General features: G+C 43.2%; 2 protein-coding genes across 2 annotated transcripts in view; one reads left to right on the forward strand and one right to left on the reverse strand.

The window, feature by feature from the left end:
- Window positions 1–5,958: 5,958 nt before the first annotated feature.
- The window catches only part of LOC149409204 (uncharacterized), a 46,481-nt gene continuing 34,664 nt past the window's right edge, over window positions 5,959–17,775 (reverse strand). Inside the window, exons 5-7 of the mRNA XM_089650040.1 lie at window positions 15,675–15,735; window positions 6,195–7,655; window positions 5,959–6,073 (exon numbers count right to left, since the gene is read on the reverse strand). Of these exons, the coding sequence (XP_089506166.1) occupies window positions 5,959–6,073; window positions 6,195–7,655; window positions 15,675–15,735 (1,637 nt within the window). The remainder of the gene's footprint in view (window positions 6,074–6,194; window positions 7,656–15,674; window positions 15,736–17,775) is intronic.
- LOC149409205 (uncharacterized) lies at window positions 11,068–12,489 on the forward strand. Its single transcript, XM_089650067.1, has 2 exons — window positions 11,068–11,118; window positions 11,914–12,489. The coding sequence occupies exon 2, from the start codon at window positions 12,025–12,027 to the stop codon at window positions 12,487–12,489; it is 465 nt and encodes a 154-aa protein (XP_089506193.1). The 5' UTR covers window positions 11,068–11,118; window positions 11,914–12,024.

Raw genomic sequence — 17,775 nt, forward strand, 5'->3', positions numbered from 1 at the left:
AATTAAAATTTAGTTATTTTTTCTTGGTTCCTTAATGCTCTCATGCATCCTGTTTAGAGATAAGAATATTTGATGTACATTAACACGTGTTGAATTCGAACTCAATAAATATGCAAACAACTGCCACAATCAGTCAGTTGTCCGACGACATTCGCAAGTTGTGTTTCTTTGAAAATCCTTACCTAAGGTACCCCCGAGAGGAAACCGGCATTTACAGTCGATGTCACTGGCGTAGGTGTCCAGTACATTTATGGTCCTTCGAGCCGGATTTTCCTCAGAAAATCAAGAAACATGACACCGTCACTGCGCTCCTGGAAAGGCGCTGAAGCACCTGCTGCTTCCAGGAGAGGATTAGTGCCGGCACCCGAAGACAGCGGCAACTCATGCTCTACTTGGGAAACAGTTAGAGCACTACAGGAAGAGAATTGGCGCTTACAACGCCAATTAGAAGAAGATTGGCGCTTACAACGTCAACAGGAAGAGATTCGGTACTTACAAAGCCGGGAAAAAGAGTGTACACCATCACTGCGCTCCTGGAAAGGCGACGAAGCACCTACATACAGGGGAGGATTAGTGACGTCACTTGACAACAGCGATAACTCACAATTTATAGAGGAAATCGCTAGACCGTTGGGGGCAGAGCTTCGGAGACAAGAGAGGTCATTCTATCGTGGACAAGAAGAGGCTGCACGACGTTTCCACTGCCTACTAGAAGAATCTACTCGGCGCTTTTGGCTTAATCAAGATGAGCAAGAAGAGTGCAAACGGCGCTTCCGTCGTCTACAAGAAGAGTCTACACGGCGCTTCCATAATCAACAAGACGAGGCTGCACAGAAAATGGGTGCAGTGATGGCAGCTTACCTTTGTAGCGTCCCGTTGCTCCCCTACTTAGTACCATCTGAGGAAAAACGGCAGACTTCGTTCTCACCTCAGCAGATTACGCCAGATGGATCCACGGCTGTGATGAACATTCCACAGTTACCGTCATCTTCTGAGCAGATGCTTCATAAACATGAAGAAAATAAAAATGCACACGGTGCAACTCGTCAGGGTGGCTGGAAGTCCACCCTCACACTACTGTATGAGGAGATACCGGAGACACCGTTCTCGCCTCAGGATCCGCCAGAAGATTCCACGGCTGTGATAGAAAAACCACAGCTACCGTTTACCCCTGAGCGGCATCTTCATAAAAATGAAGAAAATGAAAATGCACACGGTGCGACTCGTCAGGGTGGCTGGAAGTCCACCCTCACACTACTGTATGAGGAGATACCGGAGACACCGTTCTCGCCTCAGGATCCGCCAGAAGATTCCACGGCTGTGATAGAAAAACCACAGCTACCGTTTACCCCTGAGCGGCATCTTCATAAAAATGAAGAAAATGAAAATGCACACGGTGCAACTCGTCAGGGTGGCTGGAAGTCCACCCTCACACTACTGTATGAGGAGATACCGGAGACACCGTTCTCGCCTCAGGATCCGCCAGAAGATTCCACGGCTGTGATAGAAAAACCACAGCTACCGTTTACCCCTGAGCGGCATCTTCATAAAAATGAAGAAAATGAAAATGCACACGGTGCAACTCGTCAGGGTGGCTGGAAGTCCACCCTCACACTACTGTATGAGGAGATACCGGAGACACCGTTCTCGCCTCAGGATCCGCCAGAAGATTCCACGGCTGTGATAGAAAAACCACAGCTACCGTTTACCCCTGAGCGGCATCTTCATAAAAATGAAGAAAATGAAAATGCACACGGTGCAACTCGTCAGGGTGGCTGGAAGTCCACCCTCACACTACTGTATGAGGAGATACCGGAGACACCGTTCTCGCCTCAGGATCCGCCAGAAGATTCCACGGCTGTGATAGAAAAACCACAGCTACCGTTTACCCCTGAGCGGCATCTTCATAAAAATGAAGAAAATGAAAATGCACACGGTGCAACTCGTCAGGGTGGCTGGAAGTCCACCCTCACACTACTGCCTGAGGATATACCGGAGACACCGTTCTCTCCTCAGGATCCGCCAGAGGATTCTACGGCTGTGATAGAAAAGCCACAGCTACCGTTAACCTCTGTGCGGCATCTTCATAAAAATGAAGAAAATGAAAATGCACACGGTGCAACTCGTCAGGGTGGCTGGAAGTCCACCCTGGCACTACTGCCTGAGGAACCGGAGACACCGTTCCCGCCTCAGGATCTGCCAGAGGATTCCACGGCTGTGATAGAAAGGCCACAGCTACCGTTAACCCCTGTGCGGCAGCTTCATAAAAATGAAGAATATTATGAAACATTTTCGCTAAATAATGTTAGAGAAAAGAAACGACTCGCAAGGAAAGGAGTCGACAACCAGGCACATAATATGGCGCTGATGGAAAGTGAAATTAATTATGCTGCACTATCATCTGGAGGCGTATGGTGCCCCGGAAACACCATTCACGAGGACGATTCAAGATTTGTGAAAAATCTGAAATCTGTGAAAAATGTGAAAATTATGAATCTGCCAAGTGACATTTATCAGCAAATTAATGTACGTGAAATCAGAACACCGGTGGCACAAGAAGTGTATCAACACCTAATATTAATCAAAGGAGAGAATGGAAATGCCTTTGTTCCACAAGAAAAAAGTGAACAAACTGTTTATGTTAAGCCTATAACGGCGCCCGAAGACACAAGCCATGAAAAAATAAACAATAATAACATGATTGCGCACGCGGCAGTTGTGCCTACAAAAAGTTTTGAAGAAATCTTCCAATATAAACAATGGAGAAAGTCAACTTGGTTCTTAGATACCGGACAAAGAATCGCCATTGCAGCGTAATTGAAATAAAGATTGGAATAAATAATAAGGAACCAGATAAGGTTCAGATAAACCCAATAAAAAGAGTCACATGAGAGACAGTAATAACAATAAAACTGATTCACGAACTTGAACTACAAACGAAATAATTGTTTATTATAAACAAATTCCTCACATGTAAACACTTGACATGTGGGTCACATAACCGAAGGCCGCCCTTTACTTAACAGGCGATTCGTTCATTCAGTCTGCTGAAATATGAAAGCTGATTACTTTAACGATCACTTCATGCCGTCAATAGATACGGATTTTTAATCGAAATTGAAGACAACATAGCAGTACCTCTCAACGACAGAAACTTCAACGAATATCTACACTTGGAAAATACCAACACACCTGCTGTGAAAACCATTGTTCTTCACACCTTAAGAAGATACCTTGCTGTCCGAGGAAACTATTTGGTGAAAAATACTTTTTCACGTTGGGGGTGTACCGGACAGCAGGCGGATGGACATAATCATTAAAATAATTAAGGAAATGACTATTTACTATTATCACGTATCTAACGACGCCGAATCCCTTTTTGAAGCTTATCACCGGACACGTATCATGTTTCAAATGGGATTTAACCGTAGTAATTAAAATTTAGTTATTTTTTCTTGGTTCCTTAATGCTCTCATGCATCCTGTTTAGAGATAAGAATATTTGATGTTAATACACGTGTTGAATTCGAACTCAATAAATATGCAAACAACTGCCACAATCAGTCAGTTGTCCGACGACATTCGCAAGTTGTGTTTCTTTGAAAATCCTTACCTAAGGTACCCCCGAGAGGAAACCGGCATTTACAGTCGATGTCACTGGCGTAGGTGTCCAGTACATACACAATGAACAAACTAATGTGATGATGTCGATTATTGATATAATTATATTTTCTTTTAATTACAAACACTATAATTAGCGATCTCGATCACGACAGCGTGCCGTTAATCAATATTTACATAAATAATTACAAAAAGTCTAACTCTGGCCATATTTTTTATACAAGTACAAGATATCGATATAATAATTTATAACACCAAAAATGGATTCATCGCTTCGGCTCTTGCAGAGAATATAATTTGTAACCTCAAAAAATGACTCATCGCATCGGCTCTTGCAGAGGACATCAACAAAAGGGCATTTTTTCTATTTTCAAAATGCTTGCATTTTTTAAATAATTATCTTCTTTTTGTTTTTTTTTTCCTTTCGTCAATATTCTGCGGAGATGCACGATTCTCAAATGAAAGTCCCAATCATTAAGTCTCTTGATTCGATAATAATTTATTAAGTAAATATTGTATGGAATTAACAAATATTATTTTTGTTCGAACATTTAAATACGAGAAGTAAATTTTATCAATAGGTACATGAATGGTCAATTTGATAATTAATCGATATATCAAGAGAAAGGGAAAATACTTATTCGGTTAAGTACAAAATTGTGAACTTTTATAGTATAGTATATTTGCGTTAAAATCGGGATACCGGATACCTTGTTTCTGACTAAGCGCAGCGTCGTTAAACAAGTTGACTCACCTGTAAAACAAACGGTTTATTTACTCTTAGTGAAAAACTTTCACATAATATATCCCGTAGATACAATGCAGTAACTATTTGGAATGACAAAACTATGCGGATAATACGGAAGCTTTTCAAAGGTCGGATGTCGCGATTTTGGATTTAAAACTTTTGATATAATTTTTGTTTATGACTTAGTTTTCACTAACTTATCTAATCATATTAAGTTACTTATAATTTACATAACAGGAACATGGTTTAGCGATATAACAATCGTACAATCCAACATCATTGCCTTCAAAAGAAGAAAAAATAAAATACTAAAAAAAGTTTAAGAACACTCTGTATTAAAAAGTATTTAAAATGATATGTATGTAATTTAGTTAAATTTACAGAGTTTGAGAAAAATATCAGTCCAAATGATTTAAGTTCGTTTTACTGTGATGAGGGGTACCGCAGGGCTCACTATTGAGCCCGCTTTATTATGGTGAAGGCTTTACTGGGTGAGAATCAGTGGGAAAACTTGTAAAATTAAGTGCAAATTTTTATTCTTAAGAAAACATGATCACATCTTTTTAAAATGTCCACTTCGTTAGTGTCAGGGCTTTAAGTCGGGGGGGTTAGACGAATCAAAATCTATAGACTTTTTGTTTCGCCTGAGATCATAGCGCCCGGTGCCCTCTTCCCAAAATGCTGTCAACATTATAATTACATGCATTCAACAATGTATGTCTCATTTCATTTGGATAATTCACATTTTATGTCAGAAAATGGCATAAAACGTTCATTGTCAAATAAAGGTTAAGTGATGATTGTTTATTAAAATAATTGATCCAAAAACTCAGTCGAAATGCACAAAATAAAATACCTTCTGATTTATTAAGTTCGCATATCTCTCACGTGTGTAATAATAATAGGAGTAAAGAAAATAATTTCATTGATATGACATGTGATTCGAAGTAAAAAATAATAAATTCTAATGATTTGACGAACGTAAAATTATGAATTGTTGATTGAATGAAAAAGTAAACGGTAAGATTCGATAGCCAAATAATAGGAAGAAGGCAACATTAGTGCTAACAGCAGTCACCCCAATAATTAGCCCCAACCATTTCAACATTCGGGACTAAATATTCTATTATTTACACTCGAGGCACGGGGCCGCACAGCCCTGGATTTAACCATAGATACAATCCTTAAAATAAACATAACCTTCGTGAAAAAACTATCAGGTAGGACATGCAAAATAAATTAGTTTTAGTCTATGTAGCCGTACAGCTCTGTAGGGTTGTACGCGGAATCAGCGGGCGATCGGAAATAAGACGTCCATCCAACTTCACAACAAACTGTCACTTACTTCGCAGTACGCACTAGTCAATGTTCTTCTCGTCACTTGAATAAAGGGTTAACTGTTAACTGTTCCTTCGTGTCCATCACTCGTGTTGAAACAAACCCGTCGTCATGCCGACGCGACACCGCGCAGTTGTTCGTTATCGTGTTCATTTGTCTTTTCACTTCACTTGTCTATTCACAGATTGATAATAATTACAGGTTGACAGATTCTATGTACAATGTCACTAAGTCTAAGCGCTCGGCCTGTCGCTAGACCTGCGTGGCGAACGTCCCAGGGTCCGGCCTGAGGTAGTGGTCCTCGATGACGTAGATACTACCCGCCTTCTCTGACCCGCCAGCCGGCCTTTTCACGAGGGATGCATCACTGTAACAAAGAAAATCTCACATTAGAAACGTCATCACACATTGACTGTCATTGTGATAAGATTGGTGAAGGACAATGAGTACGAGACAATAAGGACAATAACAGATGAAAATATAATAACCTCGCTGTGCAGAGTGAATCCGACGAGAGCAGGCTGAGCCTGGCAGACAGCAGGCGGGCCGCTGACTCGGTGTTAAGCTGCTTGTGAGATCTCGCTCGGGACAAGGGGCCCCCTCCCCCTCCACCGCCCTTGCCCGAGCACTCTGATTCCGCGAGGCTTACGTTGTGCGCGTTTTGGCACTCGGACAGCTCCGACACGTGACTGTTGGAGGCTGTTACGTTGTTGATGCACTTGCCCCACGTGTTCTTGATGAAATGGGGGTCTCGCTTGGACAGAGAGACGTGTGCATTCCTCTCGTTCTGCAAGCGCGCTTCTCTGTCGGCCGCTGCCCTTCTTCTCTTGCGTCTAACCTGCAGGCAGGCAGCCACCACTCCCGCGCATATCAGCAGAGCTGGCAGACCGCCAGCCAGTGCTACGATTGCCACCACATGCTGGGCCGACAGGGTACCCTCGGTGCCAACTTGCCGGGACAAGCTGCCGGCTCCCGCCCTTCCGGAGCCCGCCGCCACCACACCGTCGGCAGACTCGTCACACGTCCAACCACTCCAGCCTCCGGCGCACGCGCATGTAAAGTTATTCACTCTGTTTATGCATGTTCCTCCATTAAGGCAAGGGGAAGATAGACACTCATCAATATCAACACTACAGTCTTTTCCGGTAAAACCGGCACGACATGTGCATCGGTAGTCATTGTCCAAATCGGCGCACGTACCACCATTAGCACAAGGTAGAGTCAAGCACAAGTTAACTTTCGTTTGGCACAGTCGATCTATGAACCCGGGTACACATTGGCAACGAAATGCACCAACGAGATCGACACAAGTTCCTCCATTGAAGCAGGGGTTACCGTGGCAATCATCTTCATCAGTTTCGCAGTTATTGCCAACGAAACCGTTAGGACACTTGCAAGTATGGCCACCACCTGGCAACTTGGAACAAACACCCCCATTGAGGCAGGGAGTCGAAGCACAGTCGTCTAATTCCCTCTCACAATCTGTTCCCGTGTGTCCGGCAGGACAGGCACAACTGTAGCCACCGGGTCTCTCGCGACAGGTTCCTCCGTGTCTACAAGGGTTATCTGTGCAGGTGCGAGATGGTGTTTGGCAATGGGCACCGTTCCACCCATCGATACATTCACAGCGATAATGGGAACCGCCTTCTCGGCAAGTACCGCCGTTCTGGCAGGGCTTATTGGAGCAACCGTCAACTTCCAGCTCACAGTCGGTGCCAGAGAATCCCGCCGGGCAGGAGCACGTGTAGGAACCTTGCCCGGTGTTGAAGCAGGTTCCGTTATTGTGGCAAGGCCGATGGTTGGTGCAATAGTTTAGGTCTTGATTGCAGAAGAGACCCCCCCAGCCTTCATCACAGAGGCAATCCCAGGATTTCTGGCACGACCCGTGTATACAGCCAGGGAAAGGTTCACATTCGTCACATAATCGGCCGACCCATCCAGAATAACACCTGTGAAAAAGAAAATGAAAAAATTAGTAAATTTGCAAAAGAATTAGTCAAATACATGAAATGTTGCGGTATTCACATTATAAAGTATGTCCGAAGGAATAGTATGTATTGAAATTAAATAAGGTTTGATGTCGGTATGAACTGAGAACCAAATTAAGAACAGAAAGTCAGGGAATGTCGATGAGAATCGGGCGGAGTCGACCGGCCACCGCCTCCCCTCGGCCCTGCCCACCGCGGAGTGGATACAAAGCAAAAAGGATGACCTATAAATAACAAAGTCCGCGCGCATCTCGGGATGCGCAATAATTTAGCATTCCTTGCGATCTGGCAGTCGTCGTCTTCCTCTTTCCACTGGAATTCATACTCTGAGAGAGAAGGACGGTCGCTCCTCGGGGCGCGCGTTCCCACGGCGAGTGGCCGGGGTCAAGGTGAGGCCGCAGAGAGCCGCACACATCGATCAATGATCCAGCGATCGCCGATCACGTTGCAGCGACAATTAAGCATTGCAATTTTTAAACTTAAATAACTAAATATAACAAATGTTTCGAAGCAAAACAAAATACGGAAACAGTAAGAAACGATGAAACGTGTCCGAATTAGATTTTAGTATACGGTTTTGTTTGAAAGTAATGGATGCATTTCACGCGTTACAAGTTTTAGAGTATTTTAAGGAACCGTCTGGTATAATATGAAGTAGCCATTCGACAAATGGCACGGAAGAGAGTCAAGTGGAGCGGGCCCCGCTCGATCTTTTGGGCTGATCACCGCTCCTGATACCATCACATCGCATATCCAACAGGTAGGCACTAATATACACTCACTAATCCATACATCATACTTTACACTATATTAGCTACTTCATTTGTATGGTATGCAGATACTAGTAAACGGGTAGTCTCAGACCACCCGGGAAAGATTTTGAATAAAACTGGATAAAGGGGGTAATCATTAGTATAGTATTCAATACACTGGGCGGAAGTGAAACCAGTAGCGCACATCGCAGACAATGAAAAAGTGGTTTTGGGAAATGGGACCAAGATGAATCGCTTATTAACACAAGATAAAATAATAATAGTTTTATAAATAATTAATTAAAGAGAGAAATACGATAAAGAGGAATTGTTTTGTCGAAATCTTCGCGAGCAAGTAGGCAAGATTTAATGAATTGAAAGATGGCGACTGAATGCTCCTTTAAGGTAAGAGAAGGAGGGAGCGGGGTTTGTACTTGTGTGAAGAGTGAATGAAACGTTTGTCAATGCGGTCGAATCGAGGTACCTGATCAATGAAACAGTGGATCGTAAGAAAAGTACAAAAAGAGCAGAAACGCGTCGCATAACCGGGTCCTGAATATTCGCCTGCAGTTGCGGATAAAGTGGCTGACCGCAAATCTCGCGGGATGGTCGTCATTGTGCGAGCACAAAAAACAGGCGCCATCGTCAAAACGGGCTTCAAATACGATTAAAATATTCTGCAAATCGATAATGATAAACGCGATTAATATTGATTGGAACGAGCGAGAATCTCGTGTTTTGCAACGTCAGGTTATGCACCTCGTTACAACATTCGCGATACCGGTATGGAACTGCAAAAAAATTGCGCACGACAACATGCTGCGAAGGAATTACGCCTTCGGAATTAGAATGAGAGTTATGGACTGTGGATATTATGTAGCCTGAACCGTCATTTAAAACCTTTATTGAGAGAAGCATTCTCAAATTCCCTTTCGCGTGGCACTTTCCCGCTCTTTTTCAGCACCTTGTGTTGGACAAGTGGTCACCAGATGCTACACAAAAGTAAAGCGTCCCCTATGCGACTTTTGTTTACGGCATTCTTTCTCATTAGCGTTTTAAATTCCGTCGCTGGCGTTGTCGTTGCGAAGTAGCTCCGAATTTATAACGATTTTTCCCGTATATAATTAATTTAAGTGTATAATTTTTTCAAGATAATACATTATATTATAACAGCGAGGCTGTTCGAAGTATTTTTTAAATTTTTAACTGTTTAAAAACGGATAAAACACGTGGTGAACACGACGGAAAAGTTCGTCAGTTCGTCGGCCATTTTGTGTTGTTTGCTTATTTACATTGTGTTTTGTGTACCTTTGGTTTTGTGTTTTGGTTTCTTGCCCAATTAACAATGAGTGGCTCCGAGATGTCATCATCCGATTCGGTAGAGATGACGGTAGAAGAAGTGAACAATATTATTTTGCCAAAACAAAATGAGCCGAAACGAAAGTTGCCGAAATCGACGAAATCTACGAAAAAACATCGTATTGATAAACACACGGCTCAAGTGGAGCACATTAGCTCGTTTATTCAGGATTTCATGGCGTCTAAAACATACGAAGATAGGAGAAACTTGGATTCCGACGAGGACGCATCATCGGAAGATCAAGAGATACACGTGGAGAGAAATTCACCATCTTCGCTAGGGATGGGATTAGTAAATCCTAATCATGAATTCAAGGAATTAAACCTATCGATGGCGGAAACCACGTGTAAGGAACCTACAGTTCCTAAGGCTGACGCAAACTGCGTAAAGAAAATCGAAGAGTTACAACACTTCGGTTCGCCTGAATGGAACGAAGTAAGGTATGGGGAGGTCGTAAGAAAATACCTGGCCAACCCCATGTTCAACCAGTTGGAGGTTAATGGAGAGTTTCTGCATTTGAATAAGGCAGAGCAATACGCGGGGTCACTTGACAAATTTTGCGGGTCACTAAGCCATGCCCTGTTGCAGCAAAATGAGTGCCTCAAGAAATCTCTTCAGGAACTGGTAAACTGGAGTGCAGAGGAAGGCAAGGAATTGTCAGCAGGTTCCCTCTTCAAGAAAGTGGAGTCGCTATTTGCCCCGGATACGCAATATCAGACAGTGACCAAAGATGTCCTGCAGATGGTCTGTGGAAGGAGAGCAAATGCGATCCAGCATCGTAGGGACGCAATCCTTAATGAGATAAAGAGCCGCTACGTACGGGAGGCAGTCAAAAATATTCCTCCAGCAGCGGGTTATCTTTTTGAACCAATGAAGCTAGAATCCCAGATTCAGCGGATGGGAGGACTTGATAAATGCTTCCCACATTCAAGCTTCGACCCTCAGCCATCAACCAGCTCGCAGATGCCCAAGAAAGTGCCAGTGAGGAAGCCTTTTCGTGAGAGCAGGCCCTTTCGGGAAAGCAGGACGTTTCGGGACAACAAGCCCTTCCGAGACAACAAAGCCCCCCGCGGAGGGCGATCTAATCAAGATGCAAGAGGTGCGGACAGGAGGGGACCAGCCAAACCAAGAAGGAATTTTGGCAACAAGGATAGGCTATGACTATCCGGAGAAGGCGTTTCAGGGGGGGCAATTGCAGCACTTTATAAGCAAATGGGAAGAATTAGAAGCGCCACCAACTCTGCTAACCATTTTGCGAGGGTACAAGCTACCCTTTCGGCAGAAACCCCCTCTAAGTATAGTGGCAGACACGGTAAGCTCAACTTATAAAACTCAAATCACAGACGAAATGACACGACAAATAAACAAAATGAAAAAGGAAAAGATATTGGAATCAGCTTCAATATCGCCTTCCTTTCTGTCACGGATGTTTCTCATACCGAAGCAAGACGGGTCATTTAGGCCGGTCTTCAACCTTCGTCGTTTGAACAATTTCTTAGCTATTAGCAAATTCAGACTTATTAATGTTAATAAGGTTGCAACATTTATTCAACCAGGCGACTGGATGGTTAAAGTGGACCTTTCTCAAGCCTACTTTCATCTTCCAATTCATGAGAATCATCGCCGTTTTTTGAGACTGATTTTTAATGGAGAACTGCTTCAAATGACATGTTTGCCTTTTGGACTAGCCTCAGCTCCAAAGGTTTTTGCTTCACTTACCAATTGGATAGCGCAAAAATTAAGAGACAAAGGTCTCAGAATAATTGTTTACTTGGATGATTTTTTGATAGTACATCAAAATGAAAATATATTGAAAATGCATACATTCGAAACTATTTCAATGTTACAAACTCTTGGGTGGATAATACAATTCAGTAAATCCACTCTGTGTCCAGTTCAGAAAATTGAATATTTGGGAATTTCATGGAATTCAAGGGACGACTTAAAAGGCCTCCCGCAAACTAAAATAGCGAAAATAACAAATTTACTGAAACAATACATTAATCTAGGAAGGTGGTCACTTGAGCAGGCCCAGAGCCTCTTGGGTACCCTCCATTTTGCTAGTTTCGCCATTCATAGAGGCAGGCTTAACCTTCGCATGTTACAGTGTGCCAGTCGCAAGCTGCCTGCATTCAAACCGAGACGACTCCATCCCATTCCTCGAACAGCGATAGAGGAGCTGAGATGGTGGAGCAGGTCCCTGCAGACGTGGTCACCAATGCATCAAGCAGTGATTCGTCACACCCTCACGACCGACGCCTCGGACTGGGGATGGGGTGCGCAGCTAGACGACCTCAGATTGAGTGGAGCTTGGTCCCAAACACAGCAACCTCTCCACAGCAATGTCAAGGAAATGCTCGCCGTGCTGGCAGCACTTACTCCTCACGGGCCAGAGCTGTCAGACTCGGGTCTCCTGATCCAGTCAGACAACAAATCGGTGGTCGCGTACCTTCGCAACGAAGGCGGCACACGATCCAAGACATTGCTCGAAGCGACTCGTCAAGTCCTTCAGATGACAGACACGTATCGCATTTCACTGTCTGCCCACTACCTACCAGGAAGGTTCAACGAGGTGGCAGATCAACTCTCCAGAAAACGCGAACCTCCGGAGTGGCATCTTTTACCAGCAGCAACAAAATTGATTTTTGCAAAATGGGGGAGACCAACTATAATAATTGGATAATTTGTAGAGCGCCGTTTTTGTGAAAAATCACCTCTATAGACCTGTTTGCATCAGAGACAGCTCACGTTGTAGAAGATTATGTGTCCCTAAATGTATTCGACAAAGAGGCAAGTTTTGTCAACGCTTGGACTCGAGAGTGGGATTTTCCTCTAGCTTGGGTGTTCCCCCCTCCATGCCTCATGCCGAGAGTTCTCGCACACCTCAACCGGGCCAAGGGCCTATACCTGATTGTAGCCCCGAGATGGAAGAAAGTATTCTGGAGACCAGACTTGAAAAGTCGAGCGACGAGCCCTCCTTTCACCATAATGAACCTGACAGAAGTGCTGATAGACACCAGAACCTTGAAACCTCCTCCACAAGTAGAGGATTTTATTTTGGAGGTGTGGAAGTGCCGGGGTGGAGTCAGTCATTAACAAATTGGTCGGACAAACAGAAAGAATTTTTAAAGTCAGGTTGGAGAGAATCCACACTTAAAACATATAAACCGGCATGGCTTAGGTGGCAAAAGTGGGCATTAAATCACGGGGTAAACCCGAATGTCCCTACAGGAAGTAACCTGGCAAGATTTTTAACAGATCTTAGTTTAGAAGACAATTTCTCTCCCAGCACAATTCGACTCCATAAATCAGTAGTAACAACTTTCAGTAGCCCTGAAGAGGGAAACCTAAGCTCACACCCTCTAGTCAGACAAGTTCTCAAAGCCGCAGCATTAAGACATCCTAAACTATCTAAGCCTCCTATCTGGGATCCCAGAATGGTGTTGACCTGGTTAGAAGCTAACCCACCCAAAAAGTTGAGTCTCTTTGAAGTCTCGAGAAGGGCAGCGACTTTACTTTTGTTAGCTTCGGGACGAAGAGTGCATGACCTGACCTTGTTACAGTGTTCGCCAGACAAACTATCCATAAATGAGGAAGGGGTCTCGTTATGGCCAGTTTTTGGATCCAAAACAGACTCTGCTACATACCAACAGTCAGGTTGGAGGTTGAGAAACGGAAATCAGCCAAATATAGACCCAGCATACTGGATTAAGAAACTGATTGAAACCTCCAAAGAACGGAGGGAAACAAATCAGAATTTAACAGAACTCTTCATCACTACATCGGGAACTGTTAAGGCAGCTTCAAGAACAGTCATCGCCCGTTGGGTCAAAACAATTCTAGAAGAAGCTAAGATCACAGCTGCCCCGGGAAGTGTACGGGCAGCAGTGGCGTCACTTAACTGGCTGGATAATTTTAGACTGGAGGACATCCTGGCTCGAGGGAACTGGAGGAGCCAGGACACCTTTGCCAAATTCTACAGAAGGGAAGTTAACACTCCCCTAGAGGTAAATAGGGCATTGTCTGTAGCCTCCCTATTCCACCCACTGTAACACGTGAGTAGGTATTCCAGTTTTTTGACGTATTATAATAGTATCACATTAGCGTTAGTGGTCACCAGTCGATAACAAACAGATCTCAATAAAGGTTTTAAATGACGGTTCAGGCTACATAATAAAATAGTTTTACCTACCAATAAAACTTATATTATGTACCTAACCTCATTTAAAACCTAGGCAATCACTGCCTGGTGAGAACTAATGAGAAAGAATGCCGTAAACAAAAGTTGCATAGGGGACGCTTTACTTTTGTGTAGCATCTGGTGACCACTTGTCCAACACAAGGTGCTGAAAAAGAGCGGGAAAGTGCCACGCGAAAGGGAATTTGAGAATGCTTCTCTCAATAAAGGTTTTAAATGAGGTTAACTAACTAACTAACTAACTAACCATCACGCCGTTTCCCCGCAGGGGTAGGCAGAGAGGACGGACCGCCAAACAACTCGGTCTTGGCACACACTCCTTGCCTCATTCACATTCATACATCGTCTCATACATACTCTTCTATTGTTCTGACTCTTGACATGGCCCGACTCAAGTATCTGATTCACTTGGTCGTGCCATGTCTTCCTCGGGCGCCCCCGACTTCTGCTACCATTCACATTTGCATCGTATATTCTCCTTACACTCCTTTCTTCGCTCATTCGCTCTACATGCCCAAACCATCTAAGCGTTCCTTTCTTGATCTTACTCATTATGCTTACATCAGCCTTGCACTCTTTGCGGATATCCACATTCCTCACACGATCATACATGGTTTTACCACACATACGCCTCAGGGATCTCATTTCAACAGCATTCAATCTACTTTCATCCTTTCTTTGCCAGTTCCATGCCTCACTTCCATACATCAGGGTAGGTACCAGCACTCCATTGTGGACTGCTAACTTCGCTTCTTTGGACAAGTTTTTGTTAGCGCCAACTGCGTTCAGTCCTCCATTAATGGAGTTACCTGCATTTACTCTTCTTTCAATATCTCTGTCAGCCTTCCCATCACTCGTAAACATGCTTCCTAAATACACAAATTCATCCACCTGCTCCAAGTATTCCTCATTCACAGCTATATTACACACTGTTTTCGTACTTTCTCTTTCAAACACCATTACTTTAGACTTACTTACATTCATCATTAACTCATTCTTCACGCATACTTCGTTCATCCTAGACACGAGAGACTGCAGATCATCCATACTATTAGCAATCAGCACCGCATCATCAGCATACAACAGGCAACATACTTTCAGATTACTCAAATTCGCGCCCAATCCCACATCTTTCAATTCTTGCATACAATTATCCATGTATAGATTGAATAACCACGGTGACATTACGCAGCCTTGTTTAACACCTTTTGTGATATCAAACCACCCCGTAAAACCACCGTTCACCCTAACACATGCAACGCTTCCCTCATATAGAGACGCAATTGCCTGAGTCAGATTCGCATTCACTCCATACTTGGACAACACCTTCCATAATGAGGTTAGGTACATAATATAAGTTTTATTGGTAGTTAAAACTATTTTATTATTTACGAATGGGCCGGAATGCGCCGGGCAGGTGATTCCAATCGGCCTCCACTGCATACATATCTGCGGGTAGTGTAACTACTTACTACAAGTCCCTTCCAGGTGCAACGCGGCCGCAACAATGCCGGACAATGTTGATCACTAGGAATTTAACAACGCTTTGCTCTGTACGTTAATTGAGAATTACACGAGTTTAAAAACGCACTATCTGAACTATTAAGGATTCTGATTACTAACGTAACATTCGTTCAAATAGAATATTTGGAAAATGAGTATGTACTTACTTGCATTCGTCGGGTTTGGTGCAATGGCCGTGTTCAGAATCACATCCCGGCAGGCAGCGAGCTGTGGACAAAAAGAGCACACAATCAGTAACAGTTAAGTTAGTTGGGAGAAAAGAAGAGCAATAATGTCAGTCTAAAAGGCAGACAGAAAAATAAAACACATCTCGGCGAAAAAAAAGACGAGATCCAGGCTAAATCCGTAGCACGTGTGTGGCAGGAGTCTGCATGAAATTCTGCTAAAAATATTATCGCATTTCGCATCAGTCGCTGATTGCATCTCCGAACTTTGTGATGCACCAATCTAACATTACTCAATGCCTAACTCCAACCAACGCAAGTGTTGGTTCTCTTTCAACATAAATATACCCATATTAAAAACAGCTCAAATTATGCCATTTAGGAAAGGTTGAACGAGAAGGATTGGTTAGTATCAGTGGCATTCCTAGGTCAAAATTCTTCGAAGTGCTCCAGTCTCGTGCCTCCTAGTTTATATTTCTGTTTAGATACAACGTGTTTGTTTACTTCTGGCGGCACGAATACTGCAGTAGGTATAAGACTCCTATCGCCAGGAAGAACTAGCTTTCCGAAATGAATCTACGATATACTAAACGCCCCGTTGCTCTTAAAAACGAGCTCAACTCAAAGCGACGAAAGGGTAATACGATCGAGTTCATACAGATCATCTGCTCTAATGAAAGTCACGTGGGGGCTAGGTTCGTTTTGAAAATGGCTACTTTGTTAAGAATCTTGTTCCGTAAAATCGCCTGTTTATATTTGGATTTGTGAAGAGGCATCGTAAAAATACCACACCTAAATAAGGAAAAATTGAACTTATTGTGATTTTTACGATCAAACACAAAAATGCTGCAATATGATGTAATATGATAAGTGAACGAAAGGTAAAAGTCATATCCTACAACGGTCGTGATAACACGAAAAAACCGTTACAAAACTAAGTACCTACATCATACATAAGCCTTGTGTCCCCCCAAGCATAGAACAAGGATAGGGGACTTGCAGGAGGGTTATTATTGTGCCAACGCACTTTAGAGACCAATAAGTAGCTGAACAGTGCGTAAAAAATATGATAATACACAGTTGGTTTAAATACAAATACGATGTTTAAGAAAAAAACATTGCTAATATAATATTAATTATTGTGCAACGCTGTTTATCGATATGACGTGCACGAGTAAGCTAATCCAATTCTTGGCGATTGTGAGGTCGTCATACGTATAACCGTGAACAGCTGCTAGGCTGCCCCGTGTTGCTAACCCTAGCAACGTAAGCCCAGAAGGGATGTACCTAATCTCTTTGAGCTGGGGGGTTCAACGAGTGGAAACGAAACCGCCTAGATCACAAGGCCGGGACACTGAATCAAATCAGCCTCCTAGCCAACTTGTATGGGAACCTCCAAAAAACATATTTTTTTTAATTAACTAAACATTTTAAGAGAAGATTGCAACAATAACATTTGGCTGTCATCAGTTGTTTTGTTTTGCTCTATCTAAAATTAATTTTTTTCCATTCTATTTTGTTTTCTGGCCAAAAAAAAGTGTAGTGTGTTGTGCCTTGAGGTTTCTTCTCCCTTTTGATCTTCCAGGAGTCACTTTTCGCTGCTGATTTCCAGATATTTATAAACTTTTTTACTTCTGTCATTTTTCATACTATTATTGTAGTTGTTTACTGTTGTGAATAATGGAGGAAGATTTCCCTCCTGGACCCCCTACAAAGCCCCCAGATCCCTCTCCGGACCCCCCAGACGGGGAAAATGTAGAAATTTCTAACAGTGATTCTGTCATTTTGACTTCTACCAAAAAAAGGAAATTTACTCCTTCTTCCCCAATAAAACTTGACTCGCCTTCGACTTCACAGTCCCCACCAGCACTTTCTCAACTTCCTCCAACAAACTTTTATTCTCTTCATTCCCGTGGCCCATTCATAGTATACGCCCAAAAAACTGAGCAAGGAAAAACCATCCACCCTCTTGAATTTGGCAAATTCCTATCAAATAGCAAGAATCTTTCAATCAAGCCTGGAGGTGTAAAAGCCGAGGGTCGCTTCCGAATCTCCGTCGAATTCCTCTCAGGGTCAGCTGCCA

Source organism: Hesperophylax consimilis, unplaced genomic scaffold (assembly GCF_061612785.1).
Source record: "Hesperophylax consimilis isolate HC1 unplaced genomic scaffold, BYU_Hcon_1.0 scaffold_33, whole genome shotgun sequence".
Classification (NCBI taxonomy): domain Eukaryota; kingdom Metazoa; phylum Arthropoda; class Insecta; order Trichoptera; family Limnephilidae; genus Hesperophylax; species Hesperophylax consimilis.